General features: G+C 45.8%; 1 protein-coding gene across 1 annotated transcript; it reads right to left on the bottom strand.

The window, feature by feature from the left end:
• LOC8086356 (acyltransferase-like protein At1g54570, chloroplastic) lies at positions 7,478-19,142 on the bottom strand. Its single transcript, XM_021455692.1, has 13 exons — positions 18,613-19,142; positions 18,475-18,526; positions 18,228-18,283; positions 17,915-18,073; positions 17,712-17,816; positions 11,733-11,836; positions 11,468-11,589; positions 11,252-11,360; positions 10,984-11,114; positions 10,520-10,889; positions 10,298-10,411; positions 8,034-8,116; positions 7,478-7,932 (listed from the first exon to the last, which is right to left on the bottom strand). The coding sequence occupies exons 1-13, from the start codon at positions 18,923-18,925 to the stop codon at positions 7,650-7,652; spliced, it is 2,001 nt and encodes a 666-aa protein (XP_021311367.1). The 5' UTR covers positions 18,926-19,142; the 3' UTR covers positions 7,478-7,649.

The following is a 21,839-nucleotide window of genomic DNA, read 5'->3' as shown; positions in this document are numbered from 1 at the left end:
GAAGACATGGACCCTAGCTAAATGCAAAAAAAATTTGTGGTTGGCAATGAAACAGATGTTGGACAAAAGATAGGCTTGCTAAGAGGGGCTTTTCATCCGGATAAATGCCCTCTATGTGATCAAGAAGATGAGACAATACAACAACTATTAACAACGTGCATGGTGGTAAGACAAGTGTGGTTCCGATAGCTCCATCCGTTGGAGCTAACAAATTTAGTCCCTCGACAAAATGAAAGGAGCTTTGTAGATTGGTGGTGCAAGATGATGAAAAGAGTTAAAAAGGAGAACAAAAAAAAAGGAGTGAACACTCTAATTATTCTGGATAGCTAGACTATTTGGAAACATAGAAATGCTTGTGTGTTTGAGGGGCTTCTCCTTCGGTTAACACAATTTTGTGTGAACTGAAAGATGAGCACGCCTTATGGTGCATGGCTAGTGCCATGAAACTGCAGGGGTTAGGACTTACTTTTGCAATCTAGGGCAGTTTTTTTTGACAAGACAATCTAGGGCAATTGAGTCGTGTGTGTTAGCTATGTAGAAAAGTTTTGAGTCTGTATAATCGCCTCACTCATACTTGGTCCTTGCATGAGCCAGGATCTTGTTGAGGACCACCCTTTCTCTTTAATACAATAAAACAAAGCTCTCTTATGTTTTTGAAAAAGAACAAAGTAGATGCATATTAGTGTTCTAAGCTGACAATTGACAACAACATGGGTGAGTTCCTGTGCACCGAGTACTGTTACTGATCGAGAACTTAGCCATAACCATGACTAAGTCCGTACTAGTAAATAGAGCTCGGCTAAAGGATGAACTCAGGGGCTACATACATCTCATAGAACATGTGCCTGTAGCCTCAATATCAGGGCAAGGGGCCTAGCAAGCACCTAGTCCAGAGTTGCCCCGACCGATAGACCAACAAGCCTGGGACAAGGCGAGGGCCTGTCTTCTGACCTCGAGGGCAGGGGACTCGCTTGGACATTGGCCTTGATTCCACCCATATAACATTTGGGCCTCATGGGGAGCCCGCCCCGAGTGAACAACAGAGTATGCAAGTTTGAATTCTTCATCCCCATATGTTAGGATGATGACCAACGCAGTCCTCACTACAAGGCAACCACGCTATTCGTACTACAAACACATATGTACATGTGTGCATGGCATAGGCACGGTCAACCCTGAATTTGAAAAGGTTTGAGACCTGTGTTGCATCTGCACTCGATGGAATCCTACGGTGGTCACCAAAGTTGGTGCATTGGAGTAATCCATAGTGCCTCTATAAGTGGTCTGAGCGTAAGAAGTACTCACCAAATCTCTCCAGTGGCTTGCCGGAGCTACCACCTAGAGAATAAGTCTAGGGTCGTAGAGGTGTTGTGGGATACCCGACATGCTTGTTGGTACTGTAATAGAGTCTAGAGATGCTACATTTTTTAAACTCAATTTCCTTTGAAAAATACACCTACCACATCTAGTCATGAAATAATAATACCCCATGAGCATTTTATTCTGATAGAACATTTTGAGGAATCCCTATGCAAAAATCTAAGGAGAATGACATTGTAGTCACTCGAAAGAGTAAGAGGAAAAATACTATAAAGTCTTTTGGCATTGACTACATTGTGTACCTTGTGGATGACACGAAGAATCATTGAAGAGGCATATTTCCCTCCTGATGCTGGCTTGTGGAAGAAAACAGTATGGAGTGAGATGGATTCAATTATGCCTAATGGAACTTGGGAAGTTGTTGAATGTCCTTATAGGTGTAAACCTATAGGATGCAAATGAGTGTTCAAGAAAAAGCTTAGGCCTGACATTACTATCGAGAGGTACAAGGCAAGGCTTGTGGCCAAGGGTTATACCAAGAAAGAAGGTGAAGATTTATTTGAAGGTGAAGATTTATTTGACGCTTATTCACCTGTTGCTCAATTGACCATAATTTAAGTGTTACTTTCTCTGGTAGCCTTACATAGTCTTCTCATTCATCAGATGGCTATTAAGACAACTTTTCTAAATGGAGAGTTAGAGGAGATTTATATGGATTAGCCAGATGGATTTGTAGCAAATGGTCAAGAAGGCATGATGTGTAAATTATTGAAGTCCTTGTATGGCCTAAAACAAGCTCCTAAACTATGGCATTTGAAGTTTGACAAAAATTCAATATCTGCCGGTTTGTTGTGAATGAAGCTGATAAATGTGTGTACTATTGGTATGATGGGGGTGAAGATGTGATCTTGTGTTTATATGTTGATGACATACTGATCTTTGGAACCAGCCTTAATGTGATCAAAGGGCTTAAAGAACTTTTGTTTAATAGTTTTAGGATGAAAGATTTGGAACAGGCTGGCATTATTCTTAATATCAAGTTGTTAAGAGAAGGTAATAATGGGCTTACAGATCTACGATCCCACTATGTGGAAAAGGTCCTAAGTTGCTTTGGGTTTAATGATTGTCAGCCTGCTCCTACATAGGAAAAATCAGAGAATAGTAAGGGATCAATTGAGATACTCCCAAATTATTGGTTCGCTTATGTATCTAGCTAGTACTAGATATCTCATTTGCTATGAGCAAACTAAGCCCTAGTACTAGATATCTCATTTGCTATGAGCAAACTAAGCCGGTTTGTTTTAAATTCGGGAGATAATCATTGGCACGCTCTTGAGAGAGTAATGCACTACCTAAAAGGTACTATGAGCTATGACATTTGCTATACAAGATACTCAAAGGTACTCCAAGGCATCTAGGTGAGGGCAACCACCAAGAGTAACAAGCAATCCACAGCTCAAAACGATCACCAAGTGCCACTAGATGCAATCACTAATGCAAATGCATTTGGAATAACTCCTAATCTCACTATGATGAAGAATCAATGATGGAGATAAGTGGGAGGTGTTTTCTTAGGCTCACTAGGATGTCAAGTATGTCAAAGTGCCAAGAGAGTGAGCTCCAAGCTAGCCAAACACTATTTATAAGAGTCCCCAAAGAGAAGAGTTGTTACACTCTGGAACCTTCTTCTGTTGGGGGCGTCGAACGTGCCGACGCTAAGCATTTGACGTAGTCCCAGCGTCCAATGGTCCCCTGACAACATTGATGGATCGCTACCACGTGTCCTCAGTTAAATAGGACCAGTTGATTCCCAACGGTCACTTAAACATTGAAGTTCACAGTTAGTGAGCATTAGACGCATCAGATGCTATGCACCGGACGTGAGACCCTTACACTAGACAATGCTCAGAGAGTTTAGAAACTGCTCCGGGAGGTGTCGAACGCGTCCAACAGTAGGCTATCAGATGCTGACTAACCAGTGTTCGTTGCCTGAGCGTTGGACGCGTCGACACACTGCTCAAAAGAGCGACAGTCGGTCAGTAAGCATCATATGCTGGGCCAGCGTTCGATTTTATGACAGCCGAGCCAGCGTTCGATGCTACGACAGCCAGCATCTGTGACTTCACCAAACTTTTCATCGGCGCAATAGAAAATATGCAATTCATTTTCTCAAAAGCGACAGGGGAACCCAAACCCCTCTCCACCACTTAAACCCTTGCTCAAAAGTGCTAACCACCAAGTGTACCACTTTGTGCACGTGTGTTAGCATATTTTCACAAATATTTTTAAGGGTTAAGTTAGCACACTAGGTTCTAAATGTATGCACATGAACAATGTCACCTAGTGGCACTCGATAACCGCTTAGCCAAAGAATTTCTCTCTTTATAGTACGACTATCTATCCTAAATGTGATCACACTCTCTATGATGTCTCGATCACCAAAACAAAAAACCTAAGCAATACATTTGTCTTGATCTCTATAAAGTTTTGTTTTTCTCTTTCTTCTTTTTAAAGTTGAGCACTTGATTACCTTGTGGTCATCACCACCAACATTATGATTATCTTTTGCTCCACCACTTGGAATGCACCAACCTCATCTAAATCACATTTAGAATAGAGGTTAAGACTTTGGGTTGCATCAATTATCCAAAACAAAAATAGGGCTTTCAGGTGGCCGAGTTTGGGGAGCTCTCTCTAGCACATCTGAATACTTGAGGCATACTTTGAGCTAGAGAACATCCTCTTCACTAATTTCCTTTCTTGATTGCTCCTCATAGAGAGATTTAGTGAGATTCAAGTGCATTGCATTGAGAGTTGCATCTTGTGGCACTTAATCCTTGAGTCGGCTGTGGATTTCTTGTTACTCTTGGGTGTTTCCCGACACCCTAGATAACTTGGAGCAGTGGTGGTGTTGAGCTCATGATTGGAGATTGTTTCGAGTCTTACCAAGTGATTTGTGAGGGGTTCTTGAGCCTTCCCCGTGGGTCACAATGGCAATGGGGCTATCCCCATCGGGTTTCAGCAGAACATTTTCATCCCCATCTCACAAAAATCCTCCTGCTCCCCATCCCCGTCCCCGCTTCGGGGGATAAAATCTTCCCCATCCCTGTCCCCGCACGGGGATTTTAGCCTTGACGGGGACCCCGTACCCAACTGATCTCCACGCCAACATCAGATCCAGATGGCGCCGCCATGATAGCTGCTCACAACGATGGCTTCAAGGGAACTGTGGTCTACAAGCTCACGACGATGGCGAAACTACGGTCTGCCAAATGTGGAACAATGGTGGAGCAACGGAAGGGAGAGCAAGGCCACGAGCTGGAAGGCAGGAAGGGAGGGGCGAGGCGAGGGCCCGAGGCCGCGCTGGGACTCAGCGAGGGCCTGAGACCTTTCACTTCCTTCCGAGCGCTCCTCGCGTGAGTCGCTTCCCAGCGTGGCCTCGCGTGCGCGTATGGGAGCGGAGCGGATCGCGGACGAGCGCGTCTTTGCGTGCGGGCATAGGGGAAGGAAGTGTGGCGGAGGGGGGAGGAGCTCCCAGAGTCATGGTCGTGAGTGCGAGTGCGACATAGGGGAAGGAGGTGCGAGGTTGCGGTTGCAGCGTGTCAGGGGAAGAAATTGCGGCGCCTGGAGGGTGGAGGCAAAGGAAGGTGGGGAGGAGCTCTAGGGTTTCACAATATATATATGTAAGAGTATTGGGATGGATTGATTGGGCCTCCTATGGCCTATGGCGGTTATGGGCGGCAATTGGGGACCCAGCGAGGAACGGGGACGGGGAGGTGGGGAACGTTCCCACCTCTGCCTCACCCGATGGGGCTTACATTCAGCCCGTTAACGTTCCCGTGGGGGACAAATCTACCCTATTTTCTTCCCCTAATGGAGGAAATCCCTATCGGTGATCGAGATCGCAATTGACTACTCTAGTGGATTGCTCGTGACTTGGAGGATTCTCATCTTGTGAGTGAATGTCCAGCACTCGCTGAGAGTTTGGCTTTAGATTGCCAATTAGCTCATAATCACCACAACAAGGACTAGCTTGCCAGGAAGTAAGTGAACCTCCGTAAAAAAATCGTGTGACATCTCTTGCCGAGGATTTCATCTTGTGTATGCAATTGTGATTGATTCTTGATTATACCTGTACTCTTCAACGTCGGTATAAGATTCCTCACTCACTCTTTTACTTGCTTACCTTACTAGTTGCTTCGCTTGTGTAGCTTTGACTCTAGGTTAAGGAGTTGAGCTAAGTGTTTCCTTGACTTGTTAGTTTGGTTTAGTGTTAAGCCTTGTACTAGACTTGTGTAACTAACGTGCATAGCTTAGTTGTGCTCTAGAATTGCTTTGCCTTTTGTTTTACTAACAAACTTGTTTAGTTAAGTTTGTAGAATTTTTAAATAGGTTATTCACCTCCTGTAGTCATTTGGACCTTACACATGGCCAAGCACTCCGCTGGTCTCCGGACGTCGAGTGCACCAAGCAGCTGGCCAACCGTCCAATCCGTCGTGGCGCCGTCTGCGTGCAAGGGACTTCAGTGAAGAACCTGATGTACCAAAACAATCCTCATGTTGGCCGCGAGAAACGCTGGAGTCGTGGCGTCCGTACTCCTCATGGAGGAGCTGCAGCGTTCGTGGCAGCCGCAAGGAAGGAGATAACAGTACCACCGGCACTATGCAGCTCCCTCACGCCCCAGTGCTACCTACGTCACCCGTCAGCTGCTCGAGGAATTGCCTCTAAGGTTTGTGGCCAGTGCTTATCTCTTCTTTTGATCTTCATCCACAAGTGCCAGCATTGCAAATGATAATGAATGGGTGCTTATGCTGGCTACTGTTCAGGCAAGGTTCCTATACTACTAGATCCGATTCAGTGTGTTCATATGCTTAATTAATCTTTGTGGATGATGCAAAAAAAAAGTACCTATGTTAATTATGCCCGGCGTTCCATATGCATGTTTGGATTTTATATTGTTTGGCTGCAATATGGTTTGGAATATAAACAATGCAAAAGAGGGACACCTGAGTTTTTGAACTTGGACAAATGAAAGAGCGATGCCTGCACTGCTGCACCTAGAATTTAGTGTGTTCATATTCAGGTTTTAGTGTATCCAACAGTTTATCTGTTCATATTTGGGTTTCAGGTTCGTGTCTTCTTCAGTCATATGCAAACTCTTTCAGGGTTCTTCATTACCTCTAATCCAGGTTCTTTCAGGGTTCTTCGTTACCTCCTTCAGACATATGCGCTCCTTGGATAGCAGGTCCTAGGTTGTCATGGGCAAAGATAATAACAAGAACGTTATACGGTGCTTAACTGCATATGCATTATGCGGTCTAAAATATATATTTGGTCATATCGAATTCTGACTTTAGAGAGCAAAGCAATCATTGACCTGTTTGTACTAGCATGCTATCTAAACGAACAAAAGATGCTCCTCAGAATACATTAATCAAATGATTGTGTTAGCACGGGAAACTACACTCGCATTTGTGGGGTTAAAATTTATTATCAAATATTTCTCTTGCACACATCATTTGCATGACTATGATATATTTCAAATGACTATATGTAGTGACAACATTTCGGTCTTTCTACTCACGTGCTTTGATTGATGTTGGCCATACCATTACTTAAGCAATTCATAAATTATTAGTAGTATGCGGGATATGACTTTATTATGCCTTGTTATATATGAGTACTTTTTCAGATTATATAGATGATCGTATACAATTGCGTGAGACTTAAACTATGAAAAAATATCGTTGTTTGGTTGTTTTCATGTACATCACTAAAATAAAGCCATAAAGTTAGCACGAGTACTATACTAGTCGGTTAAATTGAGTGATCTTGGCTACTAAATCTTTCCATATTCAACGAGTTTGTCCCCCACCAAAGCTCTCTAAAATGAAATATTCAGCGGATTTAGCTTACGGTTTAATATCCACTATATTAATCTTTCTTTTTTGTCAGTTGTGTACTCTCTCTATTTCAAATTATAAGTCGTTTTGACTTATTTGGTTTATCCATTTTACTATGTATGTATACATTACTATATCTAAATGCATAGAAAAATAGATATACCTAAAAAATTAAAGCGACTTATAATTTAAAACGAAGGGAATATTTATTTAGGCAGACACCAGCAAGCGCTTTTCAAGATTTTGAAAGCAAATTGTTTGAAAATTAATAAGAGCTTCCTTTCTTAAGAAAAAAAAAATCTTCCACGTCGGTGTGCATGAGGCCGAGCATGTCACGTCTTCAGTCATTTTGGTAATTAAAATACACTCAAAATAAAAAGGTGCCGCAGTAATAAGCACTTTAAAAGAATTGACGTAACCACAGATTCAGGGATCAAACGCCGGGACTTCACAGGTGGGTCCCCGAGCAGCTTGGTACAGCATTCTTGGGATGAGGCTCCTGTACTTGTCCTCCACCCTCTTCTCCAGCAGGTAGGAGATGATTCGCTCCACCTCCGATTTGACATGCATGTAGAGATCCTGCGCAGCCTGCTTATCGGTCAGGACGTCCTGCCTCCCCCTCGTCGGAATCGGCTTCCCGAATTGGTAGTAGAACCGGCCCGGCATTTTCAGAAACAGTCCCGGGAAGAACACCTCATGATCAACGTCCCTGCAAAGAGCAGCATTTTCAGGTAGACAAGATTCACGAGTCATCAGTGTAAGTAGTTGTCAGATCCTCACAACTCAAGGGCCGGGAAAGGGTGTGTGTACCTCAGCTTCAGGTGATCGCTATATGCTTGCATCATTTCCTTGCCAAAGGGTGCATTCCTGATATCTTCGAAAGTACACAGCAGCTGCACAACATTTTATTAGTTACAGAATGCAAAATTGCAAATGCAGGTCCAAGGAAGAGAAATCTGATGTGCTGGCGGCTGCAGCTAAGAAGACACCGAAGCGTGCGAGTCCACGGTTGGCTAAGCACAACGACATTGACTCCATGCAGAATGCAAAAAAGCGAGCAGCTTGGAAAAAATTGAATTTCGGTGGAGGTAACACCTTTAATTTTTCTTTCAATCATTTTCCTTCAGTTCGTATTTCTTCTAGTGTCTCGGAATTAGGAGTTAGCTTGGGTATAATCCAAAAAAAAAAAATAGCGGGCTATAGCGCCACTATAGCGGCGCTATAGCTGCTGGACAGACTTGCCGCTAAGCTATTTGTATTTTTTCCGCTATCACAACTTTCACCGCTATTACGCGCTATAGCGCCGCTAAGTTGCATTTATTACAACAAATTTCACCGCTATTACGCGCTATAGCGCCGCTATGATAAATCTTCTCAGTTTGACTCTCAAAACTCCATGAAGACTAGATTATCATTTATTTCTTTACTACTAATTTAATATTTTAAATAATGAAACTTTCATGAACCATGTTGTAATGTCATATTGGTATTTTGTAATGTTACCTAGACTTATGAAAACATATTTTTATACATCAAATTCATATTTACCATGTCTTTTTCATCAATTACTCATGTTTTTCATGTATTTTTATAAAAAACGCTATCTGTCATAGCGCCGCTATAGCTGCATAGCTTCTGAAAAAAAGTTGCCGCTATTTTCAATAGCCCGCTATTTTAAACTTTGGTATAATCACGCTATTACCAAAGCAAAAAGAGGCGACACACATTCAGCAGTTCCGACCATCTTTAGTGAGGTTTACCCAGGCTTATTTAGAATTGTGAGGAGAAAAGATGACACGGTGGCAGAGGTCCTAAGGACTACACCATTGAATGTGTTCTTTAGGCGAGATTTGGTTAATGCAAATCGGATCGTTTGGTTTGGTCTAGTGTCAAAAGTAGTAAATGTTCACCTCACAAATGGGAGAGATGTTTTCCGATGGAACCTTTATAAAAAAGGCCTGTTCACAGTAAGCTCCATATATAGAAATTTGATTCAGGCCATGTTTAGATGTAGCCAAAAAACCAAAACTTTTGGAAGAATGGATCTAAACAGAGGCCTGTAAAACTTGGGCTGTAAAGATTTGGAATTTGGGAAGCTTGAGACCAAAAACTGTGTAAACTTACTTAGGGCCCGTTTTGGACGTCGTATACCCCCAGACCCGCTTAAATTAATGAACCGAATCAAGCATTAAATAAGGGCAAATCTGTCTTATGTGTTGCAGATCAAAAAATTTAGAAAACATCTAAACACCTATTTGGAATGTAGAGTTTATAGCCAAAAGTTTTGGGATGTCAAGATTTAGAATCTAAATAGGGCCTCAACAAGGTGTTCTTCCCAACAAAAGTCCTCTTTGGAAATTAACAGTAGCACTGAAACTAAAATTCTTCTGTGATATTTAAAAAAAGGAATAACACTTACGAAAGATAATTTAAGCAAAAAGGAACTGGCAAAGTGTCAAATCTCAAAAGTTGTTTCTGTAGTTTCGATGAAACTATCTAACATATATTCTTTGATTGTCATTTTGTTAGCTTTCTTTGGAATACTGTGCATATTACTTTTGGAATTCAACCACCTACTTTTGCTAATATGTTTGGTTCATGGCTACATGGATTATGTCCAAGGCTCAGAAACCAAATTCTGCTTGGAGCGGCTGCACTTTGTTGGATAATTTGGTTGAATATAAATGATATGATACTTCTAGACATGTAATTTTCAAGGCGACCTATTGGAGGAGCAACCTTTATTCATGGAAGGCTGCAGGGAGACTTTGCTCTTACTATCTTCGCAAAATTTAGCTGGAGATACATGAAACGCATTGAGACTTAGCTCTTTGCTCTGTTTTTTTTTAATTATTTTGCCCTCTTTTTCAGGGCTGATTTTTTTTCATGTTCCCTATTAGTACGTGAGTCTTATGACTTCGTTCTGTATCTGAACCTTCGGCCGTGTACTATCTCTAGATGGTACAGACTGGAATTTTGTTTCATTATTAAAAAAAATCTATTAGCTACGGAACTTATAGTTATTCCTTTTTTGTCCCGAACTTTTTTTTTTTGTGAAAAATCCCAGTGCTTACCTGTAGCAGATCATCCTCCCCGACGACTCCAAAAGGCACAATTGTTGCATTAAACTGTGCTGCCAGCCTGACAAATTCAGTCTGGGTTGGCCAGAACAACCTGTGCTCTTCTCCCTGCAAATCAATCTCATAGGCGTCATATATACTCACAAGATTAAGCTTGGATATATAGGTGCAGTTGCAGGCATGATATCAGCGCCCAACTGTATATATGATATGAACCTTGCAATGGAGCGCCTCCCTGTGGCCACCGGGGTAGAGGAGCACGAACTCGCCGGCGCCCAGCAGGTCGTAGATGGACTTGTACATCATGGGCACTCCGCCCCACAGGTTGAGGAAGTCGAAGAAGTCATGGCCCTCAGACCATGCCCTATTCTTGTTCGGGAACAGGAGCGGGTGCGCGATGCCGCGCACGACGACCCGCTTCAGCCGCAGGAACTCCGCCGCAAGCGAGATGAGCTCGATCCCCAGAAGCATGTGGTTGCCGACCAGCAGCACTGGGCCGTCCTGGGGTACTCCAGCGAGGCCCCTCACCACTGTGCCGTCCTCCAAAGTGGAGTACATCGCTGGGCAGGTCCTGAATCTGAGGTCACTGTAGTTTTTGTCATCAAACACTTGTCGTAGGCTCGTAGCAGCGCAGGCATTGATTTGGAATCTCGATTTACAGTTCCAGTGTCTCTGCTTACCACGTAGCTTTGTCTACTTCCTTTAGTTCAGTTGCAGATGGAGGGATGTAGTCGAGAACCCGGTGGTACCGCCTCGAATGGCGGTAGAGATCAGTGCACTTGATGATAGATGCAACATGAACACCGTATTCCTGAAATGTGTTTTTTTTTTATTTCGATTGTATCAGCCAACTCCATTAATTGAAGATCAGATTCTCTTATTTTTGTGGGGTGCGGGGTGGGGGATGTTGTAATCTTGTTTTCTGTAAGATATCAACGTAAACCTCACCAGTAGTAAGCTGTGCCCGTGCTTCTCAAAGAAGTAGATTTTACACTTAGGTAACAACTTCTGCAGCCTGTCACCTTCCTCTTTGCTTGGAAGTAACCTGTCAGCACAGCTGATATACCAAAGTAACAGTTATTGTCCAATAATGCACCCTCAAGTGAAAAACTTTGGTGAAACTGAAAGCAGATAAACGAGAATAGTTTGATGCATAAAATAAACCTGACTAGCAGTAGCACTTCAGCTTGAACTGATTGTAGACGATAATTGGCGTAAGACGCAGCCCGTTTGATCTGCTTCATTTTCCATTTAAGTGTATCCTCTGGTATTTTGTCCAGTATGTTCTACAATGGAAGCATAATATAAATAGTATTTTGAGCGCATCATATTTTTACAAGTCAAGAGCAAGATAATTCAGTTCATCTCTAGAGTTATTTCTACTGAAAGAAATGGAGTCAATAATAAGATGTGAAGAAATGGCAAGTACCGAATGCTTCAGGAACGATGTCATGTTATTTGTCAACCTGTTCAGTGCTGCTAATGGATGCTTCCCATTTACCATGCTATCCACTGCCATGTCCACTTCATTGTCTGCTTTCATGGTGAGGAACAGCAGAAGAACCAAGTACAGAATGTTACAAAATAAATAAGACGTAAAAATGTACCGACTTAAGACATCATATAAAGAATGTGCCACCAAAACAATTGTATGTTCGTTTGCTATTAATCACAGTTCACAATCAAGAATAGTTCAGTTCACCTATAACAGTAATTTATTACAAATGCTGAATTTTGAAATCCGAACTATATATATAGTATGACAGATTTGTAGAAGATACTAATCACAGGCAAGTCCCCGTAATTAGAATTTACAACTAACTTACTGTCAACTAGACCTACTGTTACGGCGCTGAGCTTTGCTGCGGAGGTTGTAGGGAGGAGAGTGGAGAGGTTGAGGGCATGAGCGTTGGCGGCGGCGGAGAGCCGTCGCTAGCAGAGCAGGAAGACGTACAGGGGACAGGGAAGGGGTGCTGGGCGCCCAAAGGTGTCTTAGACACAATCCCAGGCTAAGCCTGATTCATTAACTTGACTGGACTTTATAGTCCTATTATAATCTAGGTAACAACTCTTAACAAACTCTGATTCCTTTATCAATCCTGGACTCTAACCCAAACTCTATCATATCTTTCCAAAATCTATCTAATCTTATCTATCTTAAATTCTAACAAACTATCCAAATTCTAGCCCTATGCGCCAGAACTCAGCCCCCTTGCTGACGCCGGCGCTGGTAGGTGTTGCCTACCATAACATCTCTCCCCCCTCGAGAAACAGCTCGTCCGCGAGCTGGAAGGAGGGGTAGGCTTCTCTGAAATCTGGAACTGGCTCCCAAGTAGCATCCGACGCCGGCAGACCTGACCATTCCATGAGAACATGCCATACACCGCGACGAAGTTCAGAACGCAGCCCTTTCTGGATGAAGTAAAGGCCTGCCATGACGAAGAGGAGGCAGAACGGGTTGGCACGACGGCGGTGTGCCGCGAAATGGTTTCAGTACCCTGACATGGAAGACATCATGGATACGAGCGTCATCTGGAAGCTGCAGACGGTAGGCCAGCATACTTGGGTCCCAACTTGCTGCGTCCCCTAGGAACCAAGGACTGCGTATGACGGTGGAGCAAACGTAGCAGAACCAGTCCCCAACAGCAAACTCCAGGGCACGGTGATGAGCATCATAGAAGCGCCTAGCGTACTGCTGTGCCTGGAGAAGCCGACCGCGAACCTCTTCCAAGAATTCATCACGGCTGGTCAGGAGAGCATCAACCACCTCAGTGTGGGCATGTCCTGAGGTATATGGCAGTAAGTCCGGTGGTGGTCTGCCATAAACCACTTGGAACGACGATGTTTGCAGCGCCGTGTGATATGCTGAGTTGTAGCAGAATTCAGCCCATGGCAACCAGTCAAGCCAATCACGGGGACGGTCACCAGTCAAACAACGGAGGTACATGGTGATCGTCTTCTTCACCGCCTCTTACTGCCCATCCGTCTGTGGGTGAAAAGCGGTGCTCATGCGCAACATCACCCCCGCATGTCGAAACAAATCCCGCCACACATGATCGGTAAACACTGGGTCACGATCACTGACAATGGACTCCGGGATGCCATGGAGACGCACTATCTCTTGGAAGAAGGCACGCGCGACTGAAGAAGCCGTGTAGGGGATGGCCCAAAGGAATGAAATGGGCGAACTTAGAGAACCTGTCAACCACGGTCAGCAGAACACTTTTGCCATGGACCTTTGGCAGCGCCTCGATGAAATCCATGGAGGTGTCCGCCCAAATGCGCGACAGCACCGGCAGGGGCTGCAGCAAACCAGCAGCGTGGAGCGTTTCAGTCTTGTTCCGCTGGCACACCGCACAAGACCGCACGTAGTCCCCTACGACGCGGCGATCGTGCTCAACGAAAAACTCCGAATGAAGCCGGAGCAAGGTCTTCTGCACTCCCTCGTGGCCTCCTGTGTGAGCGAGCCGTAGAACATCTTCGAGGAGCCCTGACGAGGCCGGAACGAAGACACGCCCTTTGTGGAGCATGAGCCCTTCCCGAACAGTCCAGGCCTCACCATGCGCCCCGAACGCCACCGCATCGCGTCGAGCACAGAGTACAGTATCAGCCTCCACCTCCCTGCGCAGTTCATCAAAGAGCCGAAAGGTGGGAACCGAAACAGCCGCGTAGCAAGCCACTGTCGGCCCTGCAAGTGCAGCCAGCAGCGGCTCTTCGCCATCCCGTCCAGAGAGAGCATCAGCGACGATGTTGGATCGGCCCGGACGAAATTCGACCCTGAAATCATACCCAAACAGTTTGCTTATCCAATGATGTTGAGGAATTGTAGATAACCGCTGATCCAGCATAAACTTGAGGGCGTAATGATCTGTCCGGATAACAAACGCCCGCCCCCATAGATAGGGTCTCCAATGCCGCACGGCCTGAACGAGGCCGATAAGCTCTCTCTCGTAGGCAGCCACCTTGAGATGACGAGCAGCAAACGGCCGACTAAAGAAAGCAATCGGCGCGCCATCTTGGTGCAGCACTGCCCCGAAGCCGGAGCCTGAGGCGTCGCAATCGACGATGAAGGTGGCAGCAAAGTCAGGCAGGTGTAGAACTGGCGTCGAAGTGAGAGCAGCCTATAGAGTAGAGAAGGCCAAATCGGCCGCCTCCGACCACTAGAATGCGTCCTTGCGGAGCAGCTGCGTCAAGGGCGCTGCAATGATGCCATAATCCTTGATGAAACGCCGATAATAGTCGGCCAGTCCGAGAAAACCGCGGATGCCGCATGCTGCACGTGGCCGTGGCCAAGACTGCACGGCTGCCACCTTGGCGGTGTCCATGGCCACGCCCTCGGCCGTGATGATGTGGCCGAGGTAGTGGACAGCAGCAGTGCCAAAGGAGCACTTGGACCGCTTGAGGTGGAGACGATGAGCGCGAAGGACGACGAGGACGGCGCGCAGGTGCTGCAGATGTTCCGTCCATGAGGAACTGTAGATGAGGATGTCGTCGAAGAAGACGAGCACGCAGCGACAAAGGAACGGCTTGAGAACAGAGTTCATAAGCGCCTGGAACGTCGATGGCGCGTTGGACAAGCCGAAAGGCATAACCAAGAACTCGAAGTGGCCATGATGCGTGCGAAACACCGTCTTGTGGACATCTGCAGGGTAAACGCGAACCTTGTGATATCCCGAGTGCAAATCCAACTTGGTAAAGAACTTTGCACCATGCAGCTCGTCCAGGAGTTCCTCGACAACCGGAATTGGGAATTTGTCCTTGACTGTCACCGAGTTGAGAGCCCTGTAGTCGACGGAAAAGCGCCAAGTCCCATCTTGTTTCTTGACCAGCAGGACCGGAGCGGAGAAAGGTGAGGTACTGTACTGGATGAGTCCCTGCTGTAGCATCACCTCACACTACCGCTCTAGCTCGTCTTTCTGCAGCTGCGGGTAATGGTATGGCCACACCGCTACGGGCTCTGTGCTGGCCTTCAGATGAATCCAATGGTCGCAGGCTCTAGCCCGGGGCAGTCCCTCAGGCTCAGTGAACACATCCTGGTAAGCGTCCAGGAGCTGCTCCAGAAGGGCGTGTTCAGCCCCCTTGTCGGTGTAGAGGTTGGCCGAAGACAGGGCCACAGATGCGGCAGTGCAGGGCGCACCCACTCCTGTCCACACCACCCGGCGGCCCCAGAGGGTGAACGCCATCCGTAGCGTTGTGAAGTCCCAAAGTATAGGCCCCCAAAGCACGCAGCCACATGAGGGCCTAGGACCATGTCGTAGGGTGCCAACGGGATCGAGAAGCAGTCCACTGTGAAGCGTTCATTGCCGATGAGGAGCTGAACGCTGCGGGCGAGCCCCTGGCACGCGACGCGGTCACCGTTCGTGACGATAACATGGGCGCCATTGCTGTCTGTGAACTACAGGCTTGCACGGCTAGCAGCATCTGGGTTGATGAAGTTGTGCGTCGACCCTGAGTCAAGAAGAGCCGTGAAGTCGTGGGCGCCGATCGTTACATGCAGCTGCATGGTGTCGCGCCCCCGGATGCCCGTCACCGCGGACAGTGAGATCATCGGCATCTCTGGGTCGAGCGCTGGCTGCTCGGTTGGTGGGTCGTCGTCCGGCTCGTCGGGCTCCTCGACGATATAATCAGGGACCTCCAGATAGAATAGGCGGGCGCATTTGTGCCCTCGATCGAACTGCTCATCGTAGTTGTAGCAGAGGCCGAGCTTGCGACGTTCAGCCATCTCCTCCGGCGTGAGACGCTTGTAGGGGCACACGGCCGGCGTCGGAGGCGCCAGTGCAGAAGAGGGCGAGCCACTGGTCGGTGCAGGTGCCGACAAGGCTGCTGGTGGACGTCGCGTCGGGCGTTGGGTCCTGGTAAGGTGGGCAGCAGGACTGCATTGCGACGCTCGTATGCCTGGGCCAGGCGCATAGCATGCTGGAGGTCCTGGGGATCCTGGAGCTCGACGTCCACGCGGATGTAGTCCGGCAGTCCACCCGTAAATAGCCGGGCACGCTGCAGCGAGGAGAGATCGCCTGCGTGCACGGCCCGTGCTTGGAACGCCTCTATATATGCGTCGACGTTGGATCCGAACGGCAGCCGCGCCAAGTCCGCCAAGTGATTAGTGCTGATGGCGGGCCCAAAGCGCTGCTGGCAGTAGAGACGAAAGTCTGGCCACGATGGCCAGCCGATGTCGGTTTCCAGGACGAGGTACCACTGCTGGGCTACCCCTTTGAGGTGGTATGATGCCATCCAGACTTTGTCCACCTCGCGCGTGAGTTAGCCCCAAAAAAATTGCTCAAATTTGTTGAGCCAACCCAGCGGATCTTCCTTGCCGTCATATGTTTCGAAGGAGATCTTGTGATACTTGGGGACAGCGGCAGACTCCCATACCAGCTGAGAAGCCGCCATGTGGGCAGAAGCCGGCAGGGGCAGACTCTGCATAACCGAGCCAAACTGTGGGATCAGCGACGGAGAGTGAGGGAATTGGATGTGTGTGATTGGAACTCCCATGGGTGGTGGCGTCAGTGCGGACTGCTGTCCCTGCGGAGCTGTGGACGACTGCTGCAGTGTAGGGAACACCGACGTAGATGAGTCCTCGACAGCCGTCGTGACTTCCGTGATCAGCGGTGCCGAGGTCGCCGGTAGTTGGGGAACACCCCCGAACCCCGGCAGGCCGAATTGGGGGTACCCTTGCTGGCCGTCCATGGCAGTCAGTCTGGCGCCCTGGGCAGACAGCTGATGGTTCATGGCTGACATCTGCAGCTGCATGCCGTTGAACGCGGAAGTGAGTCGAGCGAGCGAGTCGGCGATGGAGGCGAGCGTGGGTGGCTGGGACGACGGGGTGGTGGGGAGGAGAGCGCCGGTGGTGGCGGTCAGCGGCTGCGAAGCAGCCGTGGCCGCGGACACGTTGGTCGACGGTGCGAGCGGCGCGGAGGAATCCTCGGTCGTTGCCATGGAGTCTGATACCACGTTGTTACGGCGCTGGGCTTTGCTGCAGAGGTTGTAGGGAGGGGAGTGGAGAGGTTGAGGGCTTGAGCATTGGCGGCGGCGGAGAGCCGACACTAGCAGAGCAGGAAGACATACAGGGAACAGGGAAGGGGTGCTGGGTGCCCAAGGGTGTCTTAGACACAATCCCAGGCTGAGCTTGATTCATTAACTTGACTGGACTTTATAGTCCTATTACAATCTAGGTAACAAACTCTTAACAAACTCTGATTTCTTTATCAAACCTGGACTCTAACCCAAACTCTATGATATCTTTCCAAAATCTATCTAATCTTATCTATCTCAAACTCTAACAAACTATCCAAATTCTAGCCCTATGCGCCAGGACTCAGCCCCCTTGCTGACGCCAGCGCTGGTAGGTGTTGCCTACTATAACACCTACTATTTTACAAATTTTGTACAGCAAGGTCTAGGTTCTTACCGATGTTGTAGTTCAATAGAGCTGTAACTGCCATGCATGCTTGATCTGAGAACAAGCTGAGAAGCGATAGAAGTTGTTGTATGCCTGACTTCTCATATGATGTTGCTTTTGCAGTGACAAAGGAAGGAAAACTTATAAGTAAAGAATTATCAATTGTAAATTAGGAATATCATACAATTGAAAACATTTATTCTGGAATATACCTGGATTCACTAGTACCAATACCAAATTAATATGTGGATTACGAGCAGCTACTGCAAGTGCCAAACAACCTCCAAAAGAATTCCCCAATAGATAGATGGGCTTACTGGGAGAAGTGGTATTCTCTTTTCTTACAACATCTTCTACCATTGTAACAAGATCTGAAAAATAAAAGCAGCTTACAATCTCGAGAACTTCAAAATTGGCAAGTTATTCTTCATATGAAAATCCTCTATTACGATATGATGGAATGAAACAGCCTCGATCCACAATCCTTCGTCAATAAATTTAATTCACAAACATATGTATGTCTACCTTCAAATGGCGTGCGATCATGAAGAGGAACGTGCATGCATCTTAGTTCAAAAATCCTGCACATGGGAACAGTACGTATCCAACATTATTCAGTGCTTTTTCTCGAATATTCAGTGCTTTTTCTCAAATACACAAATGGCTTGCGTATCTTTGTATTAAGATGTGGAAAATTTTGAGGTTAAACATGCTTCAGTGCTTGACCAAGTGAAACTATTCCCAACTGAAACAAATTATTTCTGATGACGACCTTCCAAGTGCCTTGTGATGCATGAAGAGTCCCATCCCCATTCCATCTACGCCTGAAAAGTTCTCACGCCAACACGTTTGATGCATCACACACTATACCACTGATCGCACAACATTAATTGAAGGCATATATAGTTACCGGGCAAATATAACATTAGAGGAGCATCCTTGATCGGCGAGCCGGCATCGACAGGGCAAAACCAGCGCACCGGCCCACTGTCATGCTCCACCAGCTCGGCAAGTGATTCGTAGTAGTAATCTAGGTTCTTCACCGTCTGGTACCCATCGTCATACAGTGCCTCAAGACCCCTGTAGCTCGCCTGCAATCTCCAGGCATGCTTCTTCACCGGGTAGCTGCTGGTGGTCCTTTCAAGGGAACCATGCCATCGTTGCCGTGGTCGACAGATAGCGGCAGCAGCCTTGGTGTGTAGAGGACGAGACAGAGTCGCCATTGGTGTGAGCTAGCTAGAAAGCCTTTTTGGGAGTTCTTGGCATACTGCTTTGGGGAGGCCCGGAGAATGGGGTCATGCGTTAGGGAAGCGTCAAGGTGTGCAACGGAAATAGCTGAAATGGAGTGAGGCACAAATGGTGTGAGTTTAGAGTGTTGTAGACTTACACAAACTTGAAATTTGTGTGACATGGTCATGTGGAAATCAACCACGTGATGTGGTCAGGCTACCGTCTCACTTGCTCCTCTGTCCCTGAAAAACTTGTCGTATGCAACATTTATATCTCTAAATAAATTTAATAAAAAATTAGATTTAAAGATTGTTCCAATAAGACTAATTATATATTATAAATATTAATATTTTTTAATATATATTCAGTCAAAGTTGTTTCTCAAAAAGCGTAAATGACAGATATTTAGAGATAGAGGGAGTATGCTAACTCTAGCTAATCAACACATGCTCTAGCATGTTTTTTTTCACTGGGAAATATATTAACACCAAGAAGCTACTTTGAGGGAAAGACACTTCCAAGATACAGAAGTCAGAGCCTCCCTTAAGGGGCATCTGGTTACATGAGCCTGATTTGAACAGGTTATGGACATATAGTATTAGGATACAAAGATGAAGAATGACAAGCTTGATTAGCTAGCAGGTACGCCGTGGAGTTTTGATTTCTTGCTATTTTGAAGATCTTGTAGTTGTTTGCTGTATTGTAGTTGATGAATCTCTAAGTGTAATGTTTGATGTCCCAGAGAGGAGGCGATGAGTGATCAGGTCCATTGAAGAAAGTCACCAAGACACCAACTGTTGATTGTCTGTTAGGAAGATTGGACTTTGAATGTCCATTGCAGAGACTACTGATGCCTCCAAGGGGCTGCCGCTTCAGCCATTAGAACTGAACCTAACACTTAGGGTACAAACCTAAAAACTTTGACCTAACATAACTATGCGTTATTACTAAGATAACTAATCACTTTCCATCTCTTTTGGAAAGCTGGGCAATCTCACTAATGAGTGCCTTTGTCCTCCTTAAGCTTCTTGATTTTAGCCATATTCACCTCCGCTAGCCTACTCGTGACGCGTAAATTATTATTAAGGAGGGTGTTATTCTCCTTAATGGATGAGACTAATTTGGAGAGGGCATCGACTTTAGTGCCTTGCATCTCTTTCCACCAGTGGTGCAGATCTCTTGGGAGCTTCTCTTGGAGGTATGAACTTGATCTGACTCGGCGAAGCACGAATCGCTTCAAGAGTAACTCGGGAAGCAATGGTATACATTGCACAGATGACCTCTCCAAACTTGTTAGTCTTCACACCAACAAGTTGTTCTTAAGGCTTAGGAGGAAGCAACTTGGTGTCTTGTGGTATGATGATCTTCGAGCTCTTCGGTGCATCTTCAAGAAGTAGTTGCTCATGTAGCAGTGGAAGCGGCGGATGACAAGCTTGAGTGAAGTATGCTTGCTCATAGCTCCGACTTGGTGGCACTGTAGTCAATGGCTTTGGAGGGAAGACAGCGAGGGGTAGTGTCTTTGGAACAAGGACGATGGCCAGTGCATCTTCCTTCGGTGGGATCTTGTTGAGGTTAAAAGGGATGATCTCCTTTCTATCCATTAGATCATGAGAGAGAGAGAGAGAAAGGGAAATTTCTCTATGGGAAAGAGAGGAGGCTTTGATGGGACGAAGAATAAGGCAAGCATAGGTTTGTATATATATATATATATATATATATATATATATATATATATATATATATATATATAAAGGGTTGACTAGGCAGCACAGGAGGTCAGAACTCTCTCCTAATAGACTCCATATGGAAAAGTATTCAATTTTCGGTTAAAGTTGCAAAATTCTAGCGTGGAAAGGTGTAGAAGGGATAAGATAATTGGAGGGGCACGAGAGCTGGAAGTGGGAGACCGGTCGGCACAAGGGCAGGGCCAGCCAACACTACATGTCATCTTCTCGGGGTGAATTTTCTTGTATGTGCTTCTGACTCCTTTTCTTACATGAAAAATATAATTTCAAATTTTAATCCATAACGGAGGATGGCAGTAGTGTAATTATGGTAAAATAATAAAATTTATCACATCTACTATCTTAGGTGGTCTATTAGGTTGTAGAAAGATCTTAAGACGATGGTCATTTACCTTGAATAATGTACATTTGTTTGTTTGTAGAGTTATCACTCTATGTGATTAAGTACTTACCACCGTAAATGGTCCTTCCCACTTACCATGCCCAAATAATTTGATCCTAGAATTGCAAAGTAGTACTCTATCTCTAGGTGCAAATTCATTTTTCTTTATCCTTCTATCATTGCACCTCTTGGTTCTCTCTTTGTAGATTCTTGAGTTACGATATGCCTTTTCTCTCCACTCTTCTAACTTAGAGAGTTGCATCTTTTTCTTTTCTTCTGTAGCTTCAAGGTCCATGTTCAAATGCTTGATAGCCCAATAAGCTTTGTGCTCTAGCTCAAGTGGTAAATGATAGATCTTTCCATATACTAGTTGATAAGGCGACATCCCCAAAGGTGTTTTATAAGCTATTCGGTAAGCCCATAATGCTTTGGGTAGTCGATCTTTCCACATAGACCCCATTTCACCAATTGTCTTCTGTAGGATATTCTTGATCTGCTTATTTGATGTTTCTATCTGGCCACTTGTCTGAGGATGGTATGGAGTAGTAATTTTGTGACGAATCCCGTGATTATTCAAGTATGCATGGAATGTCTTATCAATGAAATATTTTCCTCCATCACTTATCACCAATCTTGAAACTTTGAATCTTGAGAATATAATTTCTTCAAACAATTTCTTAGAGTTCTGAGAATTAGCTCTTCTTAGTGGTACAACTTGTACCCACTTGGAGACATAGCCAACTGCCACTAAAATGCACGCACAGTTCTTTGACTTGGAAA

This window comes from Sorghum bicolor, chromosome 3 (assembly GCF_000003195.3).
Source record: "Sorghum bicolor cultivar BTx623 chromosome 3, Sorghum_bicolor_NCBIv3, whole genome shotgun sequence".
NCBI lineage: Eukaryota > Viridiplantae > Streptophyta > Magnoliopsida > Poales > Poaceae > Sorghum > Sorghum bicolor.
This window is presented reverse-complemented; position numbering and strand designations above follow the sequence as displayed.